Here is a 15,507-nt window from a genome sequence, read left to right on the forward strand (position 1 = left end):
AAAATACTGCAGCAGCAAAAAGGAAAGTTAAATTCCCACTCAACACCAAAACCCTTCTCCTTTCTGTTTCAATACCACACTGACCCTGTGATCCAAGACTTTCAATATATTTCTACTAGCAAGGCTTTACTTCATAGCTCAAGGCCTGCCACATAAGCATGGTAAATGCTTAGGTAATTAATCCACACACTTTCACAGCTGGATTGCTGCTGTTTTGTAACAGCTGGCTTTGGGTTTGCAACACTGCAGTGCACCACTGATGGTCTTGTCATGCTCTTCAGTTTTATACTACCCCTCCTGCTCAGAATGAACTTTTCCTAATACAACCCTCATGAACACACACCCCTATAGATAATTTTACACAGCTTTTCTCAATGAAAACCTCAGGTAACTCATGGACATCTTGCATTTCAACAGTTATCTACTGCCTCATTTTTGTCCTTTAGGCGGAGACATATTTTAAGGCACAGAAAATACTGCTTGTGTTCCTAATAGTTTTCTAGGTACATATGGCATTTATGACAACTTCTCTGAGGCATAATCCTGTATTTTTATTTGGATGCACAATGAAGAGTCAAGATCCTCCTATATGTGAAGAAAGATGATAGCTATACATCAGATGATGACTATACACAGATATTCTTGAGGTTTAGCAATGAAAAACAAGGAGAAAAAGATTAATTTTGACTGCCTCTCAGTTTCCACCAGAACCCAACCTTAATTTTACAATCACTGCATTGTATTTTAAAGACATTCCATCTGCTCCGTCTGTAGTACACATTAATATTCAAAAGACATCTGCAGTGTGCAGACCAAGTTTTAATTGGAATCATGTCACAGCTACCATCACACAACACTGAATGTAAATGTTGGCTATCAGCACTTGGCAGCTGCTTGGCAGGCTTAGTATAAAGTCCTACTGACAGTGTCTTTAAATAATGTGGTATCAGGCCTTAAAAGGTATCTTGAAAAATCAAATATTTACTATCATGAAACAGTTTTACAATGCCATCCATACCTAAGGTTTACTAGCTAGTATACTATCACTTTAAACTACTTATTAGCAAAATACGGTTCATATTCAGCCATAGTTTTCAGAAAGCCAAAAAAATGATACAACTGAACGCTAACATTATGATGGATATTTAAGCAAATCTAACTTGTACACAAAAGAGGACAAAGAAAACTGGACTTCAGTGCAACTGAAATTGTGTAGTGAAGCTTGAAGTATTCATAAGTATCTAAAACTGAAGAACTGCTATGTATGTAAGAGCACCTGAATAAAAGAATTCCATTTACAGGTGTGCTCAGTGATTCAAGACACTCTCCTACAACATAAGACTAATTATTCTAGAATGAACAATATAGTTACCTTTTATTAGCACAAAACCCCCAATCCCTTGAGCTAATAGCATCATCATTTGCTTCAAATCCTTCCCATGGTAACAAAAAATTACTTTATTACAATCATATACATATTTTCAGCTTGTCTCTTCTGTACGTTTCTGACAAATGAGGCAGTGATCAGCAATCTATATAGAGAAAAGTGTATGTGTGTGAGTAGTTACACTCAAGCTATCTGTCCAGCATAAACAACTAGTTGTTAACATGGCCAAACTGATGTTAGACATTGCAAGTTATTTAAATCTTATCAGTAGGTAAAAGGGACACGGGAACTTTAAGAACAGCAAGACTTGCTTGTCATGAAATACACATTTTCTTGGGGAATTTGTCTTCTACATCTTTACCATGGTATAACAAACACTTTGTCACAAACCTAAGGAAACTTCAAGTCATTAAGACATGACTGTGTTGCCACAACAATTACAGAAGTAGAGGCAACATCCGAACAGGAAGTCATTACGATCCAACTCCCCTAACTCCAGTGCCCTTCTGTGATAGAGTAACTGGTTTAACAGATACTGCTTAGCTTCCAACATAAATAACTGAAATACACATAAGGGAAAGATGCGATTGCTTGTGTTCACGGCATAGAGACACATCCAACCTGTACCTGCACATCCACCACCGTTTTAAAACACTTAACAGTGGAAGGGTAACAAAGAAAAAAAAATAATCAGAGGACAGGGCAAGGTTTGAGTCCCAAACCTGAGCACACAACAAGCTGACTGATGACCACTGACTGCAGCAGCACTTCCAATCTGTTCAATGAAAAGGAAAAAAAGGGTTGGGCTTTGCTTCTTCATCACTGATACACAGCTGGTCTGCTCAAGTTGCCACTGAACAGAAAGGAAGAATTAATGTGGGCAGTTACAGATGAGATGCATTATAACAAGCTTTTCCTTTTGCCTCTTAGCTATTACAGTCTCAGACAAAACAGATTAGAACCACTCTCAAAGTCAGGTACTGTATCTCATGTGACAGCAAGAAACAGCTATAACTGAACCACAAAAAAGAGCAATTTAGAAGAAAAAATTACAAAGGAGATTTGAAGCTCGGCAGAAACAAGAAGCAACACTGACAGGGGATGATGTTTTATATAACCAGCATGGATGTTACACAGCTATACTTGCCAGGTCAACCTGAGCTCAGGATAGTATAATTACAGGTACCTAGGCAGCATTAAGAATAGCATCTTACAGCTAAAACAGGAGGCACATAAGAGCCCAGAATTCTTTGGTTGGGTTACTTCTAATTTCATTACCAATTCCTACTGTCATTACTGATCTGGATGATGAAACATAAGAATGTTTTTACAGAAGACAAAGCTGGAATGGGTTGTGCTATCATCTGATCTGTATAAAAGAGCAAAACGAATTTCAATTAGAAACACCAGCATCAAGTGTTACTTCAAACTGATTCAGAGCCTAATCTCACACATCCACATTTAAATTAGGGCATAAGTACACTTGTATAGAGTAGGCAAGACATGCTGGTTTCCTGCTATCCTGCGTTGCATTAGGAGCAGTGTTCCCAAGTTGATGTAGGTGATCCTTTCTTTCTGCTCAGCCCTTCATCCAGTCCCAAGCTCCCCAGTAGAAGAGATACATGGACATACCAGAGCAAATCCAACAAAGGGCTACAAAGATGGAGAAGGGACTGGAACTCCTCTTGTGTGAGGACAGGTCGAAAAACCTGGGACTGTTAGCCTAGAGAAGATGAGGCTCACAGGAGCTCTTATTAGCACCTGAAGGGAAAGTGCAAAGACAATGGAGCCAAGCTCTTTTTAACTGTACCCAGTGACAGGACAAGAGCCAACAGGCACAACTGAAACACAGGAGGGTCCATCTACCATAATGAAATACTTTACTCTGAGGGTGATCAAGCACTAGCACAATTTGCTCAGAGAGTTTCTGGAGTCTCTCATCCCTACCACAACATACTAAAGTTCTTATTCTCTTAATGCCATGTAAAAGCCAACAAGCACCCACATCCTAAACAAACCTCAACATATGTATCAGCCTTCTTAGCCAGTGTCACAAGAGGCATCTATTATCAGCTGATTATCTGCATAGCCTCTGCAGCCTTACCCACTTCACTGTTTTCTGACATTTAGCACTCCATCTTGTACACATAACCACCACTGAGGACTCGCTCTTGCCTGTAGTGTTCATGAATGACCTTTCTCAAACCAGCCTCTCTCAAAAGATCGTTTCAACCTTAATGCTTCTTGAAGGCTGATTAACATGGGTTTTTTTAATTGCGTGCTTAAAAATAGACCAAAGATGTGTTGATTTCTGAAATAAAACAAGTGTATTCAAAGAACGAGTGTCCCCATGTGTGATATGTTGGAAAAAAAAAAGTATTTGGAGAAGAAATTGTACCGTGCATCGTATCACACTTTTTTAATAACCAAAACCAGAAAACCTTGGTCAGTTTTTTGTGAGAAGTCCCAGATATCCTTGCAAGTGAAGTTATCGGCTTTGAAGTTTAAAAAAAAGGGGCAAAACAAACAAAACCACAAAAAAAACCTCACACAAACTAACAGCTTGTGCCCTCTATACAGATTTATCTACATTAATGGCAGAAGAGGTACACAAGATTTGCAGGATTTTATCCTGTAGTGGTAGCTCTGGAATCAGAGCGCTGGGTACAAGGTTTTCTGCCTCGCTTCCCTTCATCTCTTGGGTGCAATATCCACTGCTTTACGAGGGACCCAGCCCTCCCACATTGCTGCAGCGAGCAGCACAGCCTCAGCTCTGTTGGAGAATGACGGATAGCACATTGAGGAGTGTCCAAAAGCAATGAGATGGAAGGTACAGAAGAGTGTCATGGATTCTACAGAAGTATCCCTAACATCTCTAGCAGTTCTGTGACTCTGCATTTATACAAGATGAAGTACTACTTCATTACCAGTACAATTATATTCATCAATAATTTACAAGTGGATGTTGTGAATTATTATATACCATTCAGATATAATTCACTGAGCTTCTTTCAATAAATAAAAGTATAAATAAATCTGAGTAGATTTTAAAACATATACATTTTGAAATTTAAAAAAGTTAAAACTTCTAATCTAGGCCCTCTTCAAGTTGTGATGTACAACCAAATGATGAGCAAAAATAACTTCTGCACCACATCTCAAAAAAATGTATTTTATAGCTTCTCTTCCTTTGTATTTACACTTCTAGCAAGATTAAATCAGCATCAGTAAAGTTTACTTAAAACATATAGCTGTAAAAAAAAGTAAACTCCATGTTAAAAAGTATTTTGACAGACAAGCCCTGCCCCCCCCCCCCCCCATTTTCAATAACTGCATCCTGTGTACTTTCACAGGAAGAGGATTTTGGGGAAAGAGGAAAGGTGAAGACAGATGGATTTGTCCTGTTGCCTAAAAAGGGAAAACAGTAAAAATCAGTGTGCTCTCCCCAAACCAGGGAAAATCCTCTTTTACAGAATCATCTAGGTTGGAAAAGACCTTTAAGATCATCAAGTCCAACCATTAACTCAGCATTGCCAAGTGCACCACTAAACCATGTCCCCAAGCACTGCACCTACAATGCTCATGAACGTTTGAAGCCCGTGCAAGAGGGCACAAGTTAACATTCATTTGCCAATAACAATAAAAAGAAATTCCCTGACCAAAATGAGCTGTAGCAGGTGGCAAAGGCTACATGGTTCAGCTTCCACATAAACTGATTTTCAGTAGCAGAACTTCTAGTATAAAGCTCCCCATAGTTACTGTTAGGAGTTCAAAACAAATGATACGCGTTGTGAATCTTTTAAGTATGGGAAGTTAAGAGTGTCTGCATGTAAAAGCTAAAACACCCACTAGCAAAAACAGTACACATCATAAAAATACTATTTCATGGTGCTGTGAAAAAATTACACAAGGCACAACTCTTTAATTTCTTGCTGCTGAAAACATTTTAATTACTTCACAAGGATATGAGATGCTCGTACAGAATAGAAGAGAAACTGAAGCCCAGTTTACGGCTGTTTATCATGAAGTTACACAACCTCAAGATTAGATTTTAAATCATTATACAAACTACATCCAGTGATGTTTAATTTCTGTATGCTTCAGAAACTGCAGTCAAATAACACCACCACCCCAAACACTCCTAAGTTTTAGCATTTTGGAACACAATCTGGAGAATCTTTCCCTCACCCTTCCCCAAAGGTGTCACAAGACTGAATGTTAATCTGCCTTTTTTTTTTTTTACTCTTTCGTAACTTCTCCCTGAGAATGCTTTGAGTATTACAAATACTTATGAATTTTAATCAAAAACTTTGATAACATAAAATGTTAAACAACTGTTTCTCAACAATTATTGTCAAAAGGAAAAAAAAAAAAAGGGAAAAAAGGGAAAGTGAAACAGGAAACTCCATTATCTTTGCATTTTCGTTCCAGGGCTGCTCACAAGACATCTTTCATAGAGAGATGCTCCCCATATCTATGACAACCTGAGACCCACTAGTTCCTAACACTAGAGCACATTCTTGAGGAAGCAACTCTTCCTGAATGCTCAGTGCTGCCACACAAGTGGCAGTGTTTACTGGAGCCCCAACAGGAAAAAAACAGACAAATATTTATATTTTAATTTTCCTAAAATCTCATCTATGGAATACAGTTTTCTCAATAGGAAGCAGAAAACAATATGCTATCCCAAGGGAGGAAGAACCAAAATGGAAATGAAGGGCCATTGTGACATCCTGCTTTGTAGCAGTCTGTCAATATACAATCACCAAGAACAAGGAACTTCACACTACAGACTACTGAAAAATACATAGGAAAAATACTGAGTAGTTTCTCAACCCCCATCTAAAACCCACACAGTTTCCCCCACACACAAACTCCATACATGTTTTTAGGATGTTCTGCAACAATAGGAGCAGAACTTTAAGCTTTGCAATCCTTCACTGACTACTCAGATTCAAAGGACAGACACAGTTACCGATGGGAGAACATCTCTTCACCAAAACCAGTGCTTCATCTCCAACCTGTAATACTAATTCTTCTTCACGCAACAGTTTAGAGAGAGATTTTGCCACAAACGACTCAATTTTGCTGGTAAGGTGCCTGATCAGAGGCCATCTTGGTTTGGACACCCAAAAAGCAGTATAAGGTTTCAGGGTGTTGTAAGATGACCTCAGAACGAAACCTGACATCATGCCAATTGGAAACTGAGTTCCTGCAGGCTCTGTATCTTCCGACAAGAAGCAAAGCTGTTCTTCAAGCCACCCTCAGAAAGTTAACAGGAAATAGAAGGAGAGAACAAAGTGTAGTATAAAACTCAAGCTTGGTTGTTGTTAAATTACCATAAAAGTCATGCTGCAGGAGGAATACCTGCAGTCCTTTTCACATACCTTGAAGGCAGACTGCTCCTAGATAAGTCTACTTCCCTAAAGAGTATTTCCAAGTCTATACTCAGAGCAGAATTGCTACTACTCATCATTTGCAATTTCTACATAGAAAAGCAATGCTCCAGTATGAAAAAGGCTAGTAGCAAATCTGCTAACACAATGCTGGGCTTTATTATACATGACATTGCATATTTATTAAACAGAGTCCAAACCCTAGCAGTATAACTGTAAGTCAGGCTTGCTTTCTTCTAAATCTCCTAAGTATCCTACCCACTATAGCACACAAAGAACACTTCCATGATCACCACAATTTTCACAACCTCACAGAAAAAACAGAAATGACCACAAAGCAGCTGACTGTTCTGTGTAACACATTTCTGGGGTTTACACCTGATACTCCCTCTTTCAGATCCATACTTTTAAAAGAAAAGGATACTTCTGCACTAAATGATCTCATAAGCCAATACCCTTTCACAGAATTAGTATCTTGGTGCAAGAGTCTTTTACACATGAATGTTTTGTCTAAACTCAGATTTCTCAAATTCCTCACTAGCTATTTTCCCAACCAATGTTGTTCTGATTTATGATTTACCTTGTCTGTTTTACATCACAGTGATGCCTAAAGATACTAAAAATGCAGAGTGCAGAAGAGTGCACAGCACTTGCTGTGGAACTGATGGTACCTGGGGGGGGGGGGGGGGGGGGGGAATAAACCTATGTGAAATAAAGAATCTTCATGTATCAAAACCCACCAAACAATTGTTACATACCAAAGAAGCACTGATGCAAAGCCAGGCATGGAACAGTATGTAAAGACCATGACAGAAGCAGGAATAACAACCTTCTAGAAGAGGAACCACTACATTTGTTAAGAGTTACATTTGTCATTATGCCCCTCTTCTTTCAGAAAAAAATATGAATGATCATTCATGAAGTTGAAAACATTCCTAAAGCCAGTGAGAAATATTCATAGCTCATCTTGGCTACAATTCCAGTCTTAATCTGAATAATGAGCAACTGCTCTTTGTTAAACATTAATGCTGTTTAATGACTGACTGGCGAATAATTGGAAGTGAGCTTGTTCTCCCATTGTCTCCTCCTCTTTCCCGAGATCTCCATTGTTCTATTTTAGGTAAGAGGGTACAACTGAACGTCAGTATTAGCAGAAGGGGAAGATGGCACTCTGCAATACTGACAGAATTGTCTCAGCAATCTAATACTAGTTTATTAAATGTAACAAAAAATAGCAGTTAACTAAGCTAGTATTCAGTACAATATCTAGTATTGCAATACAATCATTTCCTTTAGCTTCATTTTAGAACTGGCTAGAAGAATCCCATTTTATATGCTTCATACAATTTTTCTTACAGTAAATGTTTTCAGCATGGAAACACAAGCTTTTCAGAACTCACCCACTGTTTACAAGGGTTACTTATCCTCTTCCCTTATAGTCAGTTACGCTCTTTATAGAGGCTAGTACACAGAGTAATGCAGTTTCTATGTGCCCAAAGTAACAGCAGGTTACTAAGAAGAGTGGAAACCACATCCAGAATTTAATTTAGCTATGTAGTTATAGCTAGTACCAAAAGCTCTTTCAGGAAATATCAAGCTTAACAGTTAAGTGAAGTTACTAGCACACAACCACAATTATTAATTTAAAATTAATTCATTTAAGACTGCAAATATTAATTTAAAAGAAATTAAAAAAGAAACTATTACTTGCTTCCTCTCATTTTAGAATATGCAGATCACTCAGCACAACAATTATGTCAACACACTAAGAACAAACTGGAATAAGAGGATACCTTTCTCGAGAGATTATAAGGACTGTTTAACAGATGGTATAGGAGTAATAACAGTGCTGATAAGAGGATGATACAAATAACCCTGTAAATAACTATGGCAAAATCGCAAGAAATTAATCTTTTAACACAGAAGTTCCTCCTTCCCGATGTAAAACTATATACATTTAGCAACACAGAACCCCAGACTGGTTTGTGTTGGAAGGCAGCTTGAAGCTCATCCAGCTCCAACTCCCTGCCACAGGCAGGGACACCTTCCACTAGACCAGGTTGCTCCAAGTCCCTGTGTCCAACCTGGCCTTGAACACTGCCAGGGATGAGGCAGCCACAGCTCTTCTGGGCACCCTATGCCAGTGCCTCAGCACCCTCTGAATTTCAGGCAACTCATCTACTATTCTGTTTCTCAGTCAGCAGCTTCTGTCCCTTCACTTTATAGCTGCAGTTATTTTACCATCTCAGTGAAGAAGGATATATTACACCTGTATTTTAATTAAAGTGTCATTTGTACTGAAGATTCCTGATGAACCCTTTCTTCAGGCTCTGTTGAGATACAGTGACTTCCTTAGAACTATGTCACTTAACCAACAAAAACAATTCCTAGTCTAACTTTGTAATCAAGTACAAACTTGAACACAAATGCTGGAAAGCAATTCCTTTGTGATAAGCAAATACAGAAGCAAAAAGATGCCCAGAAAAAAGCGTTAGATATTGTCCAAGTAACTAAAGAGAACTGAAATCAGTCTCCCTTAATACTTACTTTACCTTCAAAGTTCCCCTGTGTGAACAAGAGAAATACAAGGAATGAAGTTACATTAGTACTAGCTGTAGTTTATCCTTCAAATTTTAGTCAGTGAGAACTGCTGCTGCAAAAGCAAAGGTACACGCAGGTACAGCACAACAGCAATCTTTCACTTGGTATTTTTTATGTTAAACACGTTCAACATGCACTATGCTGCCAAGGCCTACTAAAATTAGAAAATTAAATGCAGAAATATATTCTTAAAATATGGATGCATCATTAATACTTCGCTTTGTAACTGATTTCATGTTACTGATGGAGATCAAGTAATAAATAAAACTCTAAAGCTCCTACACCTCCAGGTTGCTCAACCTGCACACACATACACCCTTCTAAAACATATGATAAAGAAAGCATGTGTATTTCTTTCTTAGTATACTAAACTCAAAGACCCGATACAGTTAGATCATAGCCCCGAGCTACTTCCTCCACTCCCCTAGAAATCTAGACACTATTTCAGTAGAGCACAAACCACCTTTATTATAATTACTATTAAGCTATTAAGCCACATGAGTCAGTCAAACAAATTTCAAAGGAAAAAAAGAGAAAAGTAAAAAAGATGGAGCACTAGTAATTATCGGATTATGAATGTGCCCACTCTGCTATGGAGATTTTAAATAGAGCAGCTATTCTTTGGACTCAATTTGCTTTACACAATGCAAAGATATTGTAAAAAAAAAAAAAAAAAAGAAAAAAAAAAGATGTTCTGCAAGGAGAGGCTCTTTTAATGTTAACAACACAAAAAACAACAAACCAAAAAAGACCAGGAGAGCTCCTGTGCTTTATTCCCAGTAAATTCGCAATTACGGAGGAAGTAGGCAGGTGAAAGTACTACTAAAAAGTTTAAAGCACTTTCATTTTAAAGCTGACAGTAACTCATAGGAACATGTGCAATAACCCATGAATATGAGTTACATCTGAACACTTGAACAGTATTCTTCTGAAGGACCACTATTCTCCTTATGCTATCCTTCAGAAATTTTCACATCATCTGACTTCCACCATGCAAATTTCCTTAGAATTATTTCGGGAAGTCAGCAAGGAATGAGGCCTGACCTGCAAGCTAATGCAGAAAAAGTGTAAACACTTTGTGATTAATGTAGCACAGTAATTCCTAAGGAATTCCACAGGACATATCAGCCAAGTACAAATACTTTCATTACCTGCTAAAAGAGAAATATTTCAAAGATGGACTGAATTCTTATTCCATATCACATCCATGACCTAATGATGTACAAGTGCATTTCCATACTCCCTTCTGCTCAAATACCCTATTGATGTTTTAAAGATGACATTTAGCTAATCCTTGAATTTTAATTGAGGAGCTCAGTGGAGAACTAAACAGTATTATATACACTTCTTCAGAGAGATTCACAGGCACCATTTTGCTTCATAACAATCTTCCTCAGTATGCTCTATTATTTTAAAAACAATACATTACGAGTGCTCTCTTTTGCTCAGGAAGCAGCTGAAAAGCACATAACCTCTCCTTCAATATCAAAGTGAAACCCTGGAAAGGAAAAACTCAATTTGCATTAAAATACTTGTCATTAGTTACAGTATCCAAGTTGCTCAAGTTAGTATATAATCCCCAAAATATTTAACTTCTGCTGTTAGATATCTCCAAGAATAAACACACAGGGTTTTTTTTTTTCAATGAACTGATTACTATTACAAATCAGGAGATATAAAACTGGAAGTTAACAGTGCAGCATCTTGCACCTTTGTGCAACTGCCTCAGCTGACAGGGAAGGAAACCTGCCCGCCTGCCTTCATATGTGCTACTCAAAACAGAAAATTTCCCAAAGCCAAGACTCTGTCTCGAACACTGGACAGACCATTTCTGTGGCTTTAATGTCACTGTCTTAACACATCCACCCAGAGGTTCCCTGTTAAAATCACAAGTGTCATGGTCAAGGACATATTTTAAGAATATATATCCGTCCTTGGTCATGTCCTCAGCCTGACTTCTGAAGCTGTCACCTTGCATCTCTTCGCAACTCTAGCAACTTGTCAATTCTGCACTTACACCAATCCAATAAAGGCTCTCAGGAAAGCTCCATATGCATACATTTTCTGCCACAGCCCACTGGATACATGTCTCTTGAGGTTCTTCCCCCAATATCATCATCTTCTTCCCGCACAGTCATTACACTCCACACTCTGCTAAACAGCCAAATCCTGATGTCCTTTGATCACGTATACAAAACCAATTAAAATGAGGGATGAAACTCCAGGGAGGGTCAGAGAATAAACATAAAACTGGAAGCAATTTCCCAAGTGACGCAAGAGAACAGAAGTCTCTTTTGTAGCCTAGCTAGTTTCAGTGACTTTTACCACATTGACAGAGTGCCATTATGGCAGAAAGGGAACCATTGGTGTTACTATGACTACATGAAGACATTTGCCACATGGTTTAACCAAAGGCCAAGAGCTCATGCTGATTTTAAGCTACTTCTCACTTCGGTACTATATGTACTCAAAGCATACCAAAATCCCAGATAACTTATCTAAAGTGTTCTCTAACTCATAGCATGCAGATGCAGCCAAGTGAGCTAGACAAATTTAATACTGAGCCAAAAGTAGACACATGAAGATAAGTACATTATTTGTGCAGACATCTTTCATACTCACAACATACACAATCAGGTTATTTAAACAAGCTTCAAACATTCTTAACATAATACTTTACAAAAATAATCTCACAATTTCATATTTGTTTTTTAAACACAGCCATGGAAACATTCTTAAACATCCATTTGACCTGCCTTTGCAACTGGAAGCTAACAAAGTGTTAACCTAGGAAAACACAGTGAAATTATGCATTTTCTAAATTGTCCAAAATGAAAAAAAATGCAATATTAATAAACAGACCTGGGGTCTGTCGAACGAGATTATCTGAGACTCTCAGATTTTTTGTGTTTCCTCTGTCTTTAAGTGTCCTTTAAATGCTAAGCAGTCCATGAGCACACAGGATCTGGTCTTTCACAATGAGGTAGAAGTACTGTCCTGTCACATTCATAGAAGACAGAGATAACAGAATCTCTGACTGAACATTTACTCATTATCAAAGCCTTCTATGACAACAGTTAACAACAGAAAACCTAGAAAACACAAAGCCACAGCTGACTGCCACCCACACTGTTAAACAACATATGAAAGAGTTGTTTTCCTGACCCTATAGAGAGACCCTCACCTGCTGCTCAACAGAACACAGAACTCTTCCTCCCTCAGGTCTTTGAAGCTGTAAGGAGGGAAGAGCACTGGATTTTCAGATGAAGCATTAGGGACAGTGCCACTTGCCTGAAGGGCTCTGACTACAGGAAGTGACACTGGACCAGCCTTGTTAATTTCATTCTCTCTCTAAGATGATCAAAAGATGATAAGCAGAAACTTGAAGCAAAGGAACCACTGCTGCTTTGCACAGCCTCATCGCATAAAGCTGTATTTGAAAAGCTGTTTGCCACAACTAATGTTTTACAGATTTATCTGTAAACATTTAACTTCAGAGGATCCTTTCAACTTCACTTGCCAACATTCAAGAGAAAAACTTTACACTTACTTCCCTGGAAAAGGTCTTGCAAACCTCAGAACAAGATAAACTGATTATGAAATAGAATAGTTGCCTTCAATGACATTCAAAGCTCTGGTGGAGTGAGGTTTTTTGTTCATGGTTTTTTGGTTGTTTTGAAAAGGAAAATGCTATATACAGAGATATGACACATCTAAACCAATTACCTCCAACTATATGCTGCATTTTTCCAGTCTATAACTTTATTTTAAAATATTTTACAACAAACTACAGCTTCTTTTATATTTAGAAGTGCTTTATATTATTGCTGGCTTGGGTTGCAGGACACACAAAATCACTGTAATTGTTTTAATAAATCTGTGCTCACACTTGCACATCCCCTGAACTTCAACCCAGTCACTACCAGGGTCCTCCTCTTCATCTCTCATGTTTTCTTCTGCATACCCTAAACAGAACCTCTCTCTCCTTAGACAAAATAAACATTCACATCTAGAGAGTAACTGCAAACTGCTTTTTAATGCCTTCTGACTGTACATTTTTTTCTTGTCCTCTCGCATATCCCATCTCATATTTAAGTTGTGTATTTTCAAGAGCAGAAGCTGTGTTTTACTTTGTAAAGTGTCCACCCTGAAAGGGCTGCAGCAATAGCTGGTCTCTCAATGCTTCCTTAATAAAAACACTGATTTGTTCCACAGTTTACTTTCTCCTTGTTTCTTTAAAACTTAATCAGAGAACAGACATAAGAACACACCACATCCACAAGGTGACATAGAGTAAAGGGTCTAAAAGAGGATCCTCTATCAATAAAAGTCAGAAACCTTTACTCACATTATAGGTCAAGGACACAAGATCTCCAAATGAGAGCACTGGAAGTGTAGGGAAAGAAAGCATGCCTTTTCCCACTTTTCCCTCTCCTCTTAAGTTACCTTCTGATAATGCGGGAGCATTCAGTAAGCTGAGGTCCAAAATTCTGGGTATGCCAAGTACCACCATAAACAAATAACATCTTGCACTAAAGCTCAGTTACAGCCCCAATTACAAACACTGAGCTTTGCACAACACAGTGTGTTCCGACAGTAGTGTTTCACTGTCCTGCTTGGGTATGTTTTCTTAGAGGCTACAGTATTAACAGGAGTATACAGGTGGGTTTGAATTTTTGCAATTTAGCAACAGATTAAAAAGTTATTTTGATACTTTATAATAACCCTTTTAAACACGCAACAGCAGCGATAAACATCCCCAGCTTCAGCGAGAAAAAACACACACTTCTTCACAACGATTTAATGGCAGAAATGTTAAGAAGATACTGCACAATAACACATGATCTTCCGTATCACATGCTTGGCAGTATGCTCGATTCACAGTGATAACTCCGCTCAGACCCCAGGCGCACTTCGAGCGGTTACACGGCAGCTCTACAGCTGCTTTCTGACACCCCACACAGGGAAAGAGCCTCTCGCTGGACTCGGAGGGCCTAGAGCCAGGGCGAGCCAGAGTTCCCCCGGAGGCACCGCTCTGCAAGGGTGCAGCTCTCCGTGCACGGCCAGCAGCGGCGATGGGTAGGACCCCGCTGAGTGCAGCCAGCAAGGGGCCGCCGTACTGCGAGGAGACGCTGCCACAGCCTCCCCCCCCCCACTCCCCATTCAATCTGTCCCGCAGCCCCGAGCACCCGGGGCAGCCGCACCGGGGTTGGGGGGGAGCGAAGGAGACCAGCCGGCCTGCCGAGCTGCTTCCCTCCTATCCCCGGGGGGCAGGACCACGCCAAACCCGGCCCGCTGCCGCCCATAGCCTCCCCTTGCCGCCGCCCCTCAGAGCCGGCACTCACGTTCGAAATCGTAGTCGTCGTCCTCGTCGCCGCGGTCAGGCTCCTCTTCGCCGTTGGACTCGGTCTGCATGGGCTCCCCATCGAAGCTAACCACCTTGCGGGTGCCACCGCCCTCCTGGTCGCGTGCATCTCGCAGGCGGGCGAAGTAATCGGCGGCGAAGCCCAGCAGGTCGGACGGCCGGTGCCGCAGCACCTCCACCGTGTAACCCTGCAGCAGCTCAGTGAGGCCCGGCGGGATCTCGATGTTCATGGTAGCGGGGACAGAGGAGGCGGTGGCCGCCACGTTCCCCCCACCCCCTGTACCGCAGCCGGTGGCAGCGCCGGGCTCCGGGCCTCCCTCCGCGGGCGATAACTGACACCCTCCGCTCCGGTCACACTGAGCCGCGCCGGAGCGGGGAGGGGGGGGAAGGAGTGTCTCTGTGTCCGCATGCGCGGCAGCGGGCACGGGGCCAATGGAAGCAGTGCGTGCGTCACTGCGAGGCGCGGCGCGAGGGCGGTGGCGGGGGGCGGGCATGGGGTGACCGGTAGTAAGGCGGGAAGGGGCCCGGGGCGTGCATGGCCCCAGGGGCGGGCACAGCCCAGCCGTGCCGCGGCGGGTTGGGAGGGCCCGGTGCGGGCAGCGCTGGGGCTGCGGCGTGTTCTGGTGTGCCTGCTTCACGCAGAATCCCACACTGGTTTGTGTTGGAAGGGAGCTTAAAGCTCGGAGAGCTCCTGCTACGGGCAAGGACACCTTCCACTAGGGCAGCTTGCTCTAAGCCCTGTCCAGCCTGGCCTTGAA

The 15,507-nt window shown here is 40.7% G+C and overlaps 1 protein-coding gene across 1 annotated transcript in view; it reads right to left on the reverse strand.

The window, feature by feature from the left end:
- LOC130593482 (cAMP-dependent protein kinase type II-alpha regulatory subunit-like) overlaps window positions 1–15,100 on the reverse strand; it is a 56,925-nt gene extending 41,825 nt beyond the window's left edge. Inside the window, exon 1 of the mRNA XM_057398684.1 lies at window positions 14,730–15,100. Within this exon, the coding sequence (XP_057254667.1) occupies window positions 14,730–14,979 (250 nt within the window). The 5' untranslated portion in view covers window positions 14,980–15,100. The remainder of the gene's footprint in view (window positions 1–14,729) is intronic.
- Window positions 15,101–15,507: the final 407 nt, after the last annotated feature.

The sequence above is a fragment of the Pezoporus wallicus genome, unplaced genomic scaffold, assembly GCF_028554395.1.
Source record: "Pezoporus wallicus isolate ANWC-B61680 ecotype Strahan unplaced genomic scaffold, APGP_CSIRO_Pwel_v1 contig_12293, whole genome shotgun sequence".
NCBI classification, from domain to species: Eukaryota; Metazoa; Chordata; class Aves; order Psittaciformes; family Psittacidae; genus Pezoporus; species Pezoporus wallicus.